The sequence below is a fragment of the Lathamus discolor genome, chromosome 8, assembly GCF_037157495.1.
Source record: "Lathamus discolor isolate bLatDis1 chromosome 8, bLatDis1.hap1, whole genome shotgun sequence".
NCBI lineage: Eukaryota > Metazoa > Chordata > Aves > Psittaciformes > Psittacidae > Lathamus > Lathamus discolor.
The window spans coordinates 21,345,653-21,359,638 of record NC_088891.1 but is presented as its reverse complement, the minus strand read 5'-3'; the positions used below and the strand labels follow the sequence as shown (position 1 = coordinate 21,359,638).

The following is a 13,986-nucleotide window of genomic DNA, read 5'->3' as shown; positions in this document are numbered from 1 at the left end:
CAGCTTCCACAAAGGCCTTTGCAGTGCCCCACAGATGCTCTGCTGTGGTAAAGCAGGAGAGAGCTGGCTCCTGGTGCCCAGGAAGGTTCTGTGACTGCTGCAGTAATAGGTGAAGGCAGGGGTGGGAGGTGAGCGCTCACTTCAGCAGCCAGGATGTGAAACAATCTGTTTAAAATAGTGGTGGGAGCTGGAAATCATGGAATCATGGAATGGTTTGGGTTGGAAGGGACCTTAAAGCTCATCCAGTCTCAATCCCCTGCCACGGGCAGGGACCCCTTCCACTGGAGCAGCTTGCTCCAAGCCCCTGTGTCCAACCTGGCCTTGAGCACTGCCAGGGATGGGGCAGCCACAGCTTCTCTGGGCACCCTGTGCCAGCGCCTCAGCACCCTCCCAGGGAAGAGCTTCTGCCTAAGAGCTCAGCTCAGTCTCCCCTCGGGCAGGTTCAAGCCATTCCCCTTGGCCTGTCCCTACAGGCCCTTGTCCCAAGCCCCTCTCCAGGTTTCCTGCAGCCCCTTTAGGCACTGGAGCTGCTCTCAGGTCTCCCCTTCAGGAGCCTTCTCTTGTCCAGGCTGCCCCAGCCCAGCTCTCTCAGCCTGGCTCCAGAGCAGAGCTGCTCCAGCCCTCGCAGCATCTCCATGGCCTCCTCTGGACATGATGTCATGATGCTGCACATCACCGTTTTTCATCTCCTCTCTATGTTAAGAGGCTGTTCTCATTTAGACAAACACCACAAGCTTATTAATCCCAGATTTAGACTTGGTTATTCTTCCACAGCAGAGATAACTTTTGAGACTTGCTTGGCTTTGTGCATGTCCAGCAGATCTTAACAGTAGCTTCGTGTTAATGCGAAGGAACTGAAAAGCACTGGGAGATGTTCACGGTGAGGGGCAGAGGCAGCTCTAGTCCAGCAAGAAAATAACTTTGAGCACTATTTAAGCCCCAGAACATAGGTTTTACTTGAACATAATGCTGTCCATTCACTGTCTGTTTTCCTGCGTGACTCTTACTTTAAACTGTCGAACTACTCTCTCAAATTCAGCTCAACGGTTGCATTTGGCCTCTTTTAATAACCATTAGGAAGCCTTCCCAGGACATTCCTGTTGTTGCCTGCAGTCTGGGTGTGTTTCGTGTTTGCTGAGATGTAATGTTTGGGTGCAATTTTTGGTGCTCGATTTCACACCAAGTCAAAGCTTGAGCTCAGTTGCTTCATGTTGTGTATTTACTGTGTCTGTTTACCCTGAGTCAGCGTGACTGAACAGGCACCTTATCAGCCTTTGGCTGTAGTAAAGCAGATAAGTGGCCTCTTTTCTGATAAGTGTGGTGGAGCCTGAGCTTGTGTGAGGGAAATTTCCATGGTTTGAACCATGAAAACCGTATACTGCTGTTTGGTTTTGCTATTGTCATGCATATTTTTAATAAGCAGGTTGTGTCCGTGCCTGCTTTGTCATGAAGTAATTGCATGGTGTTGTGAAGAGGACAGATGTGTTAGAGGTATTTATTCCACTTACATGAAGTAATAGCCCCAGTTGACAAACTGCCCCATCCCTCTGGTGAAACACGAGTTACTCACCTGTGTCTGAAAGCGAGATTGGTGCGTAGGGTGGGTTTGTTTGCAGGATGCGAGTGGGTAGTGAGGAACTCCTGAGTTCAGCTTCTGATCTGCTGCACGTGTTTTGGAAACTAAAGATATGAAATAGTGTATTTCCCTGTGTCTCACAAGCATGGTTAATAGAGACTGGAGACAACCAGGTGCGAATTGATCAGGTAACCTCAGCAATAAGTGAAGGAAATGCTTTATCTTTTATTATGGCTCATAGCATCTGGCCCTCCTGAGGGCAGTTTTGGGAATGAACCTCCTCGTGGTGAAGAGGCTGAAGTGCCGCTCTCCTGCTTTATGTGCCTTCCTCCGATCACTTCCTAAAAAGAAACGTATGTCAGCATGTAGCCCAAGGTCTGATTTGACCCCTGTAGGTACAGGCAGAGGTATTGTAGTCCCTTGGATGTGTGTACCTTAGTGGCTGCTTGTCTCCGTTCCCTCTGAGCAGAGACCGGTGCCAGGGTGGCTCTGGTGCCTTCGCTCTAGCCCAGGTTGCCTCCTCCCCTTGCATCCAAGGTTTGACTTTTCTCTGTGGATACCTGGTTGTCTGCTTTCCTTTGGGCAAATAAGTGCTTAAAATACTCAGCAGAGTCTGAGCAGATGAAAAGTTGCGTATGGCAGGCAGGAAGATACCTTTGGTTTGAAGATGTCTTTTACTGCAAATATACTGATTCTCTGACATTCACAAATGCGCCTTCACTAAAGTAAATATCCCAAAGTGTGTACTAGAAGCTTTTATCCCAGTGAAAAGGCTTTTTATCTTTGATACTCCTTGGATAGGACTTGATTATGTCTAAAAATTGTGATCAGGCAGTTACTGACAGCAGGAGGAAATAAAGAAGCTGACAGCTTGATCCCTGTGCCAGAAAGACTTGATGCTATTATGGACTTGGTGTTGGTAAGCGGTGAAGAAATGATAGAAGAACTTGAAAATAACTCACTGGTGTGTCTATTCATTTGAAAATAGCAGAGGAAACAACCTTGTGATGGAGAGTGAATTCGGCAAAACTAATAAAGCCAGTTGTTGAAGTCAGCTATATTGAGCAGAGAGTGTCGTATCAGTTGACTAGACCATAACATTTCCCAAGTATAGTAAATACTGGAACTAGTGAGTATCTACATTGCGAAGTGGAAGAGGATTTAAAAGGCTGTTTAAAGGTGCCCCGCTTCTCCCTAAGTGAAAAATAAGGACGGAGCTACCAAGAAGCAGCCATTTAATGGTGAAGAAAAATAAAACCCCCTAGAGTTGTAAAGGAAGCGAGGAGGGAATTAAAGGATTTTTCTGGCACGTTTCACAGCAGAGATGGTAACATGCAATTAATATGATGTAAAATGTGGGGCATTCACTGGGTTCAGCTGTGAGCATGTGAGCTACTTTGCTCAAAAGGGGAGGAGCAGACTAGATGGAACCTCTTAGTAAGCCCCTTATCAGTTGCTTTTGGTAGGAGTGTTTGGTAGTGTTAATGACTTAGCACAAACCTATTTGGAGGCATTTGTTTCAGAGGAGGATTCAGGCAGGCATCATACAGGAAAAACCCAGGCAGCTGGGAGGATCCTAGCAACGGAAGTGGTACAAAGTGTCACGATAGGTCTCATCGACGCAGAGATGGAAAAGAATATGGGATGCGTTCAGCTGGCTATGATTGCTGGTGTTCAAGTTGTGTCACAGCATTTATCTTACACTATTTTCTTTGCAAACATCACGCCTGGCCATTTGGCTGCTTGGGACAGCTCTGAATTCATTTGCTAAAGGTTTCTAGAGATAAGTAATCCTGAAGGAACACAAAATAACCTGGCTAAGTTAAGTCCCTGAGCTAAGGTTGAAGAACAGTGACAGAGCCTTGTGTATGCTGCGATGCCGGAATTCACCACCAGCTTCAAAATCTAGTGTCTTGGAAATTAAGATCCAAAGTATGTGAAACTGCATCAGGAAACCAGCAGTGAACTAAACCCTTTTTGAGTTGAAGGCCAGTCTTGTTGGTAGTTCTGTACGGGAGCTGTTATGGATTTGGGACTTCTGGGGACTACTGCAGGATAAGACAATCTAGCAGGGGTGCTTTGGTTAGATATTGTGTACCAGGTCTAGTCCTGCATCGAGACACCCCCGGTAACTTCATTGCCCAACAGAAAGTCCTGGATTTCTTCTGTCTGTGGATGGACAGCAGGTTCTGTTCTATTGTTGTTACTCTGTCTGGTTTGTGATGAGTTTGAATATGTGTCTTGTAAAGACTCTAATCTCAGCCTTGCCTTAGCTACAAGGACAGGTTTCTGCTGGGAATCAGTCTGCTGGTCTTCAATCTAAGTCACTGCGCTATGGTCGAATGTGGGGGGTTTTTAGGGAGGTGCTTCCTTCTTTGGATTTAACTTGCTGTTGCTGCAGGGGAATGACTTGTTTACGGGATTTGAATGGGGGATGTATGTACAGGGCAGGTTAGCTGGTTAGTGGTCAGATTGGATTAGTTCACTGCAAGATGGAGGAAGGTACGTGGTGTCTTGATGCTGGGAGGAGGGTGACCTGCCTGCTAATGAGGTTCTGGTCTGGTCCTCCTCACTAAGCTGAGGAGCTTTAAGTCAGCCTGTATCCCAAACCAGTGTTGGTTTTCTTAAGGGAATATGAAATAGGAAGAAAGTGGTCTTTTGTCTCCTCCCCAACCAATTTTGTATGCTCCTTTCCATGAATACCTGGAATGATATTTTCTTGGGAGGATGTTAAAATAGCTCAGGCTGACCAGAGACAAATGATACTCAAATGGCTCAAGTTTTGGCCCAAGAGATGGAATGTGTAGCCTTTGGGCAGGGTGGTCAGTGGGAAAATGCAGACTACTTTTAACTGGAGATGGGAGCCCACACCTCGCAGCAGTGGTTCCCAAACTATGGAGGTGACTGAAGTGCGTGAAGGGCAGTGCCTCACTGAGAGATGGTGACCATGTGTAAGTACTCGATCAGCTTAGCTGAGTGTTTGTCTCTGCTGACCCATTTCTCCTTAGATCAGAGGAGGAAGTGTCAAAATTAAGTCAGGACCTCTTTGGAACCCACTTAATGTAGATTGAGGACATGGAGGGAAGCAGGAAGTACAGGAACTAGGGACCTGCTGAATCATAGACTGTGACTGAATTTTGCCTCCTGCCTCCTCTCTCATGTTTTAATGATCAGAATATTAGGGAAGAATGGAAGGCTTAAGCTGAAAAGAGAATTGAACTTGGGGGCATCAGGCCTTTGCTTTAAGAAGGGTCCCAATGCCTGGACTGTGAAGTAGGACGTTCTTGCTCTAGTTTCCTGGAGTTATAATATAAAGCAATCACCGTGGAGAATCATGAATTACTTGAAATGCAACAGAAGTGTTGAAGGTATGTGAAATTTCAGGAGTGTGCAGTTCAAGCCAGATCTCTGCAGTGATGTAGGTGTTGAATACCTGCCTCCGTGCTCAGAGCTGTGTAGTGAGGAGTTTGGTGCAAGTAGCAGGGCTGTGAGTCTTTGAAATACCAAAACCAACTTTGTACATTTAATGCACGTTTAACTCCCAAACAGCATTTGAAAAATGACTTACAGGGCAGCAGTTAAACTCTCATTGTCTGTTGTGTGTCTTGCAGGTACTTCGATGGCAACTTGGAGAAGCTCTTTGCAGAGTGTCATGTAATTAATCCAAGTAAAAAGTCTCGGACGCGCCAGATGAACACCAGGTCATCAGCCCAGGATATGCCTTGTCAGATCTGCTACCTGAATTACCCCAACTCTGTGAGTACCTGACCAGTGACTCCCCACACTGCTGCCAGAGAACGTTTTGGGTGCATGTCTACAAGGCCGTCTCCACCAGTATTTTAAGAAAGCCTTTGAAATGAAGCTGAGATTTCACTTCTTTTGTTCATTAAATCCTCTAATTGATAGTATATGCCTTAAAACATGATGCTCAAGGTTGTTTTTTAATGTGGTAAACTTTGTCTTGTGTGCTGCAGGTGATCCAAGTGTGGTCACCCCACCACATTATCTAGTACTTTAGTGTTCCCTTTAGTTCTTATGATGTGTTTCTAAGACAAATCTCAAGCAGTAGTAGTTTACCCCACATGGGATTGTATTTCAAGTGAAATTATTATCCCTTCTTATAAAAATAGTAAATAGTTACCAGGTAATCAAGCTAGGAAGCCTAGAGTAAAACCGAGGAGGGGCAGAAATAACATCTATGAGGCTGTGCAGTTTGGAATACAAAACCAATATGGGTATCTTTGGATCTCTCTCGTGTTTGCGCAATGCCTTCTTCATCAGAGAAGATGAAGGTAGAAGGACTTACTGGAGCTCTAAATGAAGAATTTCAGTTTCTGGTGAGATGGGTGATGAGGATTCTTTGGTTCTGTAGCTGTTAACACACATTGTACTTTCCCATGCACTAATGGGAGGTCCAGGCTTCCGCTGCCTTTTGTACAGGCAAGCAGCTTGCCTTGGCTTTCCAGGGGCAGGACATAATGATGGGAGATCCTGGAAGAAAATGAGTGGAAAAGTTCATCTGTGGCTGTGCCAAAAGGCAGGGCGCTGACATGCAGGAGGAGTTCTTCCTTTATTGGCACCTACTGTTCCTGGTGGAGCTGTCCTGACCCTCCCCTGTAACACTTTAACGTCTGCCTGACCTTTAAAGCAGCCCTTACATAAGGTTCCACTTGTGCTCTGGGTGTGTTTTATGAGCTTGCTTTTCAGCAAGAATGAAAACTATTATGACCTTTAGGGTTTATGAGTGGCCCTGTATCAAGTGCTGTAGCCTTTCCCCTGCTCTGGAGCAGGCAGAGGAGAGGAAAGCCCAGTTTCCAGCTGCTAGGGTTCTCAGTGTTAAGATCACTATTGCTTTTGAGCCGGAAGACTTTGTGTGTCGTCTTTTGCAGCTTGTGTGCACTGACTTCCTTTTTTAGAGAGCACGTGCAGTGGAGAGTTGTTTCTTGCTTTGTATAAAGAGGTGCTTTGAAAAAGAAAGACGAGCTTGAGAATTTTGTCTGGGGAGGAAATATGGGAGGAGACATCTTGAGCATCTGAATGCTCATCCCAAGGAAAATCCTCTTGGAAAATTCAAATCTAGATTTTGGAGAATCCCAGACTGCTTTGGGTTGGGAGGGACCTTAAAGCTCCTCCAGTTCCAACCCCTGCCACAGGCAGGGACCCCTTCCACTGGAGCAGCTTGCTCCAAGCCCCTGTGTCCAACCTGGCCTTGAGCACTGCCAGGGATGGGGCAGCCACAGCTTCTCTGGGCACCCTGTGCCAGCGCCTCAGCACCCTGTTAATACATTGTTCTTCCCTTTAGAAGGTTCTCTTGGAAACTTACTACTTAGATTTCACTTTCTTAATATATTCTTGTCTTTTTACCCTAGGTGCTGGGTGGCAGGAACACGCCCCATGCTCAGAGCTGAGGGGCACCTCCTCTGCCTGGGGTGCGTGTGCTGCTGGGCAGAATCTGCACAAAGCACACTGATACCTTTGGTCTGTCAGTCAAACAGCACGTTGAAAATAGCAGTGGCCCAGTTGTGAGAAGGGCAGTTTTGTAGCTGGAGCAGGGAGATGCTGCAGTGAGCAGGGGCATTGTTGGTGCTCAGTCAAGACACAGCAGAGGGGATCCTCTGTTTCACTGGCATCTGTCAATGCTGGAGCATTAGGGAAACTAATATTTATTATTTCTTCTGTAAAAGGCCAGCGTCTGTAGTGTCTGTGTCTAAGGTGACCGTAAGCCTTGTGGTTTGAAATCTGCTTTGAATCTGCTTTGGTCAATGTGAATTACAAATTCTGCAGTAAGTTATGCTCGGTCCCTAACCTAAAACCTCAGCTTTTAAACCCTCTTGCAGTGGTCAGCTTCCCCCCCCCCCCCCCCCCCCCCCCAAAAAGCTGTGTTTCCATTCTCCAAGAGGCCCTTTCAGCCTATGGAAAGCTCAGACTCTGGAGCTGTGCCTGTTAAAGAGTGTTAGTGTAGAGCTATTACAGGAATGCAAGAGTCTTGACTATTCACCCTCCCGTAGGGTCATTGCAGGTGGTGTTTATCTGCCTTCTGAAGCACTTACAAGGGAAATACAGAGTCACCTCCAAAGAACTGTGTTTGGAGGTTTTGGGAAGCACCTGCCAGCCAAGGCATTGGTGCCCTCCTTGAGCCTGCATCCTGATAGCTGAGCACTGAAGGGAGATCTCTTAGTTCTTTTGTGTCCTCATGAAACAGTGTCAAGCTCCAGTCGTTGTTTTGCATGAAACCCATGTTGGTGAGGATGGGAATTGGGAGGGTCGTGGCTTTGCCTCCCTCCTCCCTTCCATCTCGCCCTTCTGGTCCCATTTGAGAGTAAAGTTGGGGTGTTCAGGGAACGTTGTACTGTTGTCCAAGCCGTGTGTTTGTTCTGAGGACACATGGATGACAGTCTGTCGGGGCTACTGCTGAGTGAGGCTGTCATGGCAAACACATCATGGAGCAGCCGATACCTTCTTTGATCACTTGGATGATACTGGAAGAGCAGGGACAGGTATGGAATGTCAACATGCTGCTGCTAGAATCAGCCATAGAGTCATAGAATGATTTGGGTTGGAAGGGACCTTCAAAGCTCATCCAGTTCCAACCCCCATGCAATGAGCAGGGACATCTTCAGCTAGATGAGGTTGCCCAGAACCACATCCATCCTGGCCTTGAGTGTCTCCAGGGATGGGGCATCCACCACCTCTCTGAGCAGCCTGTGCCGGTGTTTTACCCTCAGTGTAAGGAATTTCTTCCTCATATCCAGCCTGAGTCTTCTCCTTCACCCCTTCCTTAAAACCAACACCCTTCGTCCCATCACAACAGACCCTACTGAAAAGTCTCTTCCCATGTTTCTTACAGGCCCTTTTTAAGTACTGAAAGGCTACAACAAGGTCTCCCTGGAGCCTTCTCCAGGCAGAACAACCCCAACTCTCTCAGCCTTTCTTCACAACAGAGCTGCTCCAGCCCTCAGAGCATTTTTGTGGCTCTTCTCTGGACCCTCTCTAGCACCTGCCTTTGCAGGGAGAGCAGGTGATGGGTATAGATCCAGTGAGAACAGCGCTGTCGCTGCGGCAATGCACTGTTCCACGTGGTGCTTTAATGCGACCTTTGTGCTCGCTCCCTTGACATCTACTGTTAGCTTAGCCAAAAATAATTGGGAACTCCCTCAAAGTAAAGAAATGAGTTGACAGAGAGCTCTGAATTCTTTGCAGCCTGGGAGAAAGCGTGGTGTCTGCCTTGTATATGGGCATTTAGCTAAGGTTTTCACTGCCTGAAATAACTTGTAAGATGCATTCTTACCTGTGTTCTTTAGTGCTTCCTTGTGTGCCCTTGCTCCAGCAGTATTTAGGTTCATTAAGTGATGAACCCCTCGTCTGCGCTTCATTCCCATCACATGGAAAAGTCAGTGCTGTCTTCAGGATCATAGAATCATTGAATCCCAGGTTGGAAGGAACCTCAAGGATCATCTGGTCCAACATTTCTAGGCAAAGCATGGTTGCGTGCTCTCGGCATCCTTAAGGTTCCAGATGTTGGGGCTTTTCTACTATAACTCTGCAAGTCCCCAGGGTGTCACTTGGCCACAGCAGCATATCTGGAGCATCAGGTACCTTGTTAGCTGACTCAGCAATGGATTGGAAGGTTTTTTGTCAGCCTTAGTGTACCTGGGCATCCCATAGCTGTCAGCATTCCCTGCTTGCGCTCTCTGCAGGCTGTGGGGGTGACAGGCAGACTGGAGCTGCTGGCTGCAGCACCACAGCGTGTTTCCAAGCCTCATGTCCAAACAGAGTGATGGCAGGAGCACCAAATGGCTGTGATCCACAAAAGGGTGAGGCCATGGGAAGACTATACCAGCAAGCACCTTCCCTGTGTGATCCCAGTGCTGCAGCAGCAAAGGATGAGCGTGCCCAGCTAATACGCCAGTGTTGGATGAACAGCATGTGGTGGCTGTAACCTGGAGTGTGTAATGGTCAATCAAAGAGGTAGTTTGGGAAGAACACTAATCTCCTCTTAAAATGGGCTCTCTCCTTAATTATCAGCATCTCGCTGCTGTTTTGGTCGGTTCCATGGGCAATACTAGGTTTCTCCCGTTTGTGGAGTTTCGGACAAGTTGATGGTATCTCAGGGTGGGGCTCTTGTTTTATCTTCTTGCTTGAGAATAAGATGGTTTGAAAAGCTATATTGAAAGAATATTGTTTGTCCTTGCCCCTGGCTCTGAGTATAAAGTAACTTCATTTCAGTCTTTCCTCAGCAGTGTTTGCTTCTCCACGCCTTGTGTAACCGCTCAGTCCCAGATGGTATCTTAACACACTGTGTCGATGATAACATACACAGATGAAGTTGTCCTTGTTACTGTCTGCAACAAGCTAATCATTAGTGAATTTCAGTTGGCAATTTACACCTGCCCATTAGGATCTTCAGTGCCTTCATGTGAGGAGCATCTGAGGTTCAGGAGGCAGTTCACCAGGCAAGGTGGCGAACATGATGTGTGTGCATTGAAAGCATAGGTGCACACTGACCTCCCTGAGTCTGTTCAGTGCTCACCCAGTTAAACAGACTACTCACTGATCACTTAGTTTTCTGTACGACAGGGAGTAAATTGGTGCCTGTGCATAGCTGGTGTGTGTATTCTGGGACTTTTGGGTGGCACCCACATGTGACAGCAGGCCAAGTGGAAAAAACAGGAGGAAAGAAGAGTCTGTATCATCTTATAACCATGACCTGTTTGTGGTGTTGCATTTACTTTACTCATTTGCAAGAGTAAAACAGGAGAGCTGTGCTGTGTACTCCTGAAACAAGGATCAGCTTAAAAGGGCAGGCAGGAAACGTCAGCCACACCTTTCCTTGCTGCTAGGGTTGGGATTAAAGTCTGGCTATGAAATCATGACTGAAGTTGCCTTGGCAATGTTCTGTAGTGGTGATGATCTAAAATAAATAGTAGCATCTCAAGTTTGGTGTGGGGGTGAGATGTGATAAACGGCTCAGCTTGAGAAGGATGAAGTGATCCAGTGAATCCACTTGCTAGCCATCCACTGTCTTGTGTTCTCTGTCGTTGCAGTACTTCACTGGCCTAGAGTGTGGACACAAGTTCTGTATGCAGTGCTGGAGTGAATATTTAACTACCAAAATAATGGAGGAAGGCATGGGACAGGTAAACTGACTTATTTCTGGAAACTCTGTGTATTGGAGACGAAGGGGAAAGAAAGGGGGGGAATTCCTTCCTCACTAAAATGACAGAAAACACCCAAATGAAACAAAAAACCAACAAAATCATGAAAGAAACCTTTGGGGGCTGCAGCCTTTGCCACTGGTGAAGCCGTAGGGGAGCTACATGGTGTCAATGCAGGCATCTGCTCTGGGTGGGAGGAATCGTGCTGTGCACAGTGGCGCATCTGGGATGTGATGATAGAGCCAGTGTGCTATTTTTGCTGTGGATTTGAGTGAATTCTGTTGCTTTGGAATTCATTGTGATGCAAAAATAGGCTAAACTGATTCTTTTGTGACCTTTCTGTGTGGTGTTGTTTTTTTTTTTTTTTCCAGACCATTTCATGCCCTGCTCATGGCTGTGATATCTTAGTTGATGACAATACAGTTATGTAAGTATGATGAGTTGCTGCCTCTTCGCTTTCATCTCTGTTTGCATTTTACTACTCATGTACTATTTAAATGTACTGACTTAAGATAAAACCTGCATTAAGGTAGCACAGAGGTTGATCATAACCTGTCTGTTTTGATACCAGCCTGTCTCTTAGCTTCTATCCAGCTAAAAGCCCATGCCACAGTACTTGGAGAAAAGACTCCTTGGCCAGTTTGATCAGCATGACAGCAGAATAAGCACCAGGCAGACTTCCCAAACCCTGTTTAACTGCTTTGTGCATTTTCCTTTCCTTTGATTTACGTAGGAATTTAAGACTTCCTACCGAGGTCAACCCACTGGTTCCCCAAGTCCTATAGCTATAGTTAATACATGCGTCAGAGGAAAGAAGTCCTGCATACAGCCTGATGGAGGGTGTGTTTTATGCCCTCTGATAGAAAGCAGTTCACCCTTGAACATAAGATTTGATTAAGCTGGTATGTCAGCCTGTGTCACTGGGCTTATTAAGTTGTCCAGCTGGAGGATGACAGCTCGTACACGGCAAAGCCCTGAATTCCATGAGCTTCTTTCTCTTTTGTAATGGGTGGTGTTATTGCATGAGTAATATCCTTCATCATTCTGAACCTTGATTAAGTGCATTTTAATTCTTCATGCTAAAAAGCATCTAAATAGAAGCTTACTCTGCTACCTTATTCTTTCCTTCTTGAAGCCTGACTCACTCATTGATACTAATTTGCTGGGGTTTCTATCAGTTGCTTTCAGACCAGTCCCTTTGTGTTAGTGGCTCTGTTAGTCACAGCGTGTGGGCTGCATAGAAGTGGAAGTAGCTGAAATGTTTTCGTGCCCTGTGGAGGGGTGGTTTGTAGAGTCCAGAAGGTGGAAACTGAACTGAAGCTGGCTTAATACCTTGAGTGGCTTGATGCAGGTTTTAGTGCAGCAGAGCCTGATCTGGACTTGTGGTGTCGGACGCTCAGCAGGAAATCTCTGCAGTGTTCTCTTGATTGGAGCAGTTCAGATAGTGCATGTGAAGTGGTGGAATGGTTGGAGCCTGTGGCAGTGCCAATAGCAAGGAAAGGGTGGAAGAAGTGAGCAGCACTACCTTCTGTTGCTGTGGCTTCTGACCGTCCTTTGCAGCTTTTAGAGCACAAACCCCATGACACTGGGGTGAATCTTCACCTCAAACTGTGCGCCTTTTCCTGCTCTGGCAGGGGACACCTGGAATGTCTGGGGAGGGAGGTGCAGTTTTCTGTGGAAGCCTAATGTTTTCCTGTAAAACCAAAGGTGGAGAACTGTGGCCATCTTAGGAAACGGCATGAATAAATACAAGCAATCCCAACTGGAATCTGCACCCCCTCCCATGTCCTTGATTATTCTCTTTTTTAGGTCTCTTTTTACAAGGTCTTCAGCTCTAGGCTTCCAAGCTATAGGAATGTGTAATGTAAAGACACATCAGTTTCTTCATCTGTCAGAAAATCAAAGCAGATAGGCCAAGGAATTCATTTGCTCCCTTCTCAGCACTTGCCCTCAGTAAGGCAGTACATCTCCAAGCTGAGTCATCTCCTTAGGAGTCCAGACTTAGCCCCTATTCATATGACTTTCCTGGATTTGTGAGTGTTCCCCTATCTTATTGTCCATTTCCTTTGTTCCTGTTGGGCTTAAGTAGGAAGGTTGAAGTCAGGGTCCCTTTCAGTTCCTTCAAGACCTTCAGACTGGCTGAAGGTAATCTGTCTCTATCCCTTGTTCACCTTTGCTAATGCTGCTGGTAATTGCTTTAACCTACATGCAGAGCTCCTTTCATGAATGAGCGAGGGAGGTTCCTTCTTTACCAGCACGTCTAATGGCTGCTGCTCGTGCATGGCAGCGCTCTGGTACTACCCTCTGAGAACCACCCCACTCACTGGGAATGGATGGGGTTTGGGTTCCCAGATGGAAGTCGTATGGAATGCTGCTCTGTTTTTATCTTCCTTTGCATAGTTCCGTCATTCATCAGTAATTCCACTGCTGATGCATCACGTCAGAACATAGCGAGGTTTTGAAGTAATTCCTATGGGAAGCTCTTTGGCCTCTCATTTGATGTGCATTTTGCTGATGACACTGACTGGTGTCTTTGAGGAGTTTGCATTATCAAAATGGAAAACAAGCGTAAAATGTATGGGTTGATGCAGGATTACTGTCATCTTTGGAGGAGTTTTTGAGATTGGGTAGTTCTGAGCTACCAGATGTCAAGGGTCAAGGTTATTTTGCAAGCACTTTGCTTTCCAGCCTGGCTTCTTTGGTGAGGTGGTTTCTTTTATATAGTTTGGCTCACAGGGGAACATACCCCAGAATATGGTTTGTGGGTGCTGGGAATGGGTTTGATCTCTGAATTTGTCTAGTTTTATCCATTGCTTGTCAAAAGATGATAATATTCAGAGCAAAGTTCTTGAAGGTTCACCTGAGGGGTGCTATGGAAGTGCTGTTGAACATAAAGCATAGAACGGTTTAGGTTGGAAAGGAACTTAAGATCATCCAGTTCCAACCCCTGCCATGGGCAGGGACACCTTCCATTAGAGTAGGTTGCTCCAAGCCCCTGTGTCTAGCCTGGGGCAGCAGATTGTGTACTCCATGGGCTCCAGTTAGTTGTGATGTTACTCTTCACTTAAATTCGAGCTCCTGATACTTACATGCAATACAATAAAGCTTTAAAGTGAGATTTGTTACCTCTGGAAGCCTAGGTACAGAGTGAGAAAGTGACATTTCTAATGCATATTCCCAGTTCATATTGTTCTTTCATTCTTCAAGGAGTTTCACTCCAGACTCACAGGCTCGTTGTGGATACGGGCCTGGTGA

General features: G+C 46.3%; 1 protein-coding gene across 1 annotated transcript in view; it reads left to right on the top strand.

The window, feature by feature from the left end:
• ARIH1 (ariadne RBR E3 ubiquitin protein ligase 1) overlaps nt 1-13,986 on the top strand; it is a 60,347-nt gene that overhangs the window by 27,571 nt on the left and 18,790 nt on the right. Inside the window, exons 3-5 of the mRNA XM_065687943.1 lie at nt 5,188-5,332; nt 10,621-10,713; nt 11,103-11,158. Of these exons, the coding sequence (XP_065544015.1) occupies nt 5,188-5,332; nt 10,621-10,713; nt 11,103-11,158 (294 nt within the window). The remainder of the gene's footprint in view (nt 1-5,187; nt 5,333-10,620; nt 10,714-11,102; nt 11,159-13,986) is intronic.